Genomic DNA, 1,331 nt, shown 5'->3' with positions numbered 1-1,331 from the left:
AAAAAAATAATTATTAATTGTAAATATAATCTATTCCACGTATATCGAGAATTCGGCGTTTAACGGAAAATGTATTTTACTTGGAGGTACGTTTCTAAAAGCCACCGACATGTATTTCCGGTGACTGGCAGAAAGAAGCGGAAATGCAAAGCTGCTGTGTAATTGTACAGCGGAGCCGCTGAAAGATATCTTTCGTGCGATAGAAACTAGTTAACCGTTGTAAAAATGCCGGATTATTTAGGAGATGACCAGAGGAAGATTAAAGAGGAAGAAAAGGACGACGGTCCCATTAGAGGTACACTTTTAAAACGAGCTTATAACGCGGATTGAGGGGTATTTATCCATAGAAACGTCGGTATTAGCTATTTGGCTAATGCTAATTTGCTAAGTACCTACTTTAACTATCTATTTTTTAAAAACACTTGTGTTTCTGAATGGAACATCAATGTTCATATTGTACGAGATATGGAAAATATTTCCTTTAACGAAAGTTGTAGACGTAAATACAAAGTACAGTTCACTTTGACAACAATGCTAACGACTCAACGACAATGTCATCGTGCACAGCCACTAATGATGTTTTTTTATCTTCATTACAGCTCTGGATGAAGGAGACATCGCACTGTTAAAGACATATGTAAGTTTAACTTCAGCTGTTTTTGTGATGTTCTCGTGTATGAGGTTTGATTTGGTCCAAATTGTTGTAAAACGAGTTCCATTGTTGTTCACGTTACCAGGGTCAGAGCACCTACTCCAGACAGATCAAACAAGTAGAGGATGACATCCAACAGCTGCTCAAAAAGATCAATGAGCTCACAGGTAGGTTATTAACCAACATTTGAACGGCACCGTTTGTTTAGAGAACACTGGCTCTGGTTTTCTCAGATTCATGCAGATTAGAAAAACGATTTGTTTTTGTTTGTTTTTTTGTTACATCAGGAATCAAGGAGTCAGACACTGGTTTGGCCCCACCAGCTCTCTGGGACCTGGCTGCTGATAAACAGACTCTGCAGAGTGAACAACCACTACAGGTGGCAAGGTAAAACCAACAAAGTTAAAAAGTCAATAATTAAATAATAAAGTAAACGAGGATGATTAGCATTCTGTTCATTTTTTTTAGCCTGCTTCGGTGCTGCTGACAAATCTGTTGATATTTACCTTTGTTGCTGCTCCTCACAGATGCACAAAGATCATCAACGCAGACTCAGAGGACCCCAAATACATCATCAATGTGAAGCAGTTTGCCAAGTTTGTGGTGGACCTGAGTGACCAGGTGGCTCCTACGGACATTGAGGAAGGCATGAGGGTCGGGTGAGTCAAACATGTCATGA

The 1,331-nt window shown here is 39.4% G+C and overlaps 1 protein-coding gene across 1 annotated transcript; it reads left to right on the top strand.

Annotated features, from left to right (window-relative positions):
- Positions 1–115: 115 nt before the first annotated feature.
- On the top strand, positions 116–1,319 carry LOC103399140 (26S proteasome regulatory subunit 7-like). The gene is made up of 5 exons (XM_008337875.3): positions 116–295; positions 600–637; positions 738–819; positions 940–1,039; positions 1,180–1,319. The coding sequence occupies exons 1-5, from the start codon at positions 226–228 to the stop codon at positions 1,313–1,315; spliced, it is 426 nt and encodes a 141-aa protein (XP_008336097.1). The 5' UTR covers positions 116–225; the 3' UTR covers positions 1,316–1,319.
- The last annotated feature ends 12 nt before the right edge of the window (positions 1,320–1,331 follow it).

Source organism: Cynoglossus semilaevis, unplaced genomic scaffold (genome assembly GCF_000523025.1).
Source record: "Cynoglossus semilaevis isolate Cse_v1.0 unplaced genomic scaffold, Cse_v1.0 C19188128, whole genome shotgun sequence".
NCBI classification, from domain to species: domain Eukaryota; kingdom Metazoa; phylum Chordata; class Actinopteri; order Pleuronectiformes; family Cynoglossidae; genus Cynoglossus; species Cynoglossus semilaevis.
This window is presented reverse-complemented; position numbering and strand designations above follow the sequence as displayed.

Excerpts from the sequence above, each read along its gene's own strand:
- LOC103399140 (XM_008337875.3), top strand. The coding sequence starts at position 226 with ATGCCGGATTATTTAGGAGATGACCAGAGGAAGATTAAAGAGGAAGAA. Across the intron at positions 296-599 it reads GGACGACGGTCCCATTAGAG|CTCTGGATGAAGGAGACATC; the intron begins GTACACTTTTAA and ends TCTTCATTACAG. Across the intron at positions 638-737 it reads TCGCACTGTTAAAGACATAT|GGTCAGAGCACCTACTCCAG; the intron begins GTAAGTTTAACT and ends TCACGTTACCAG.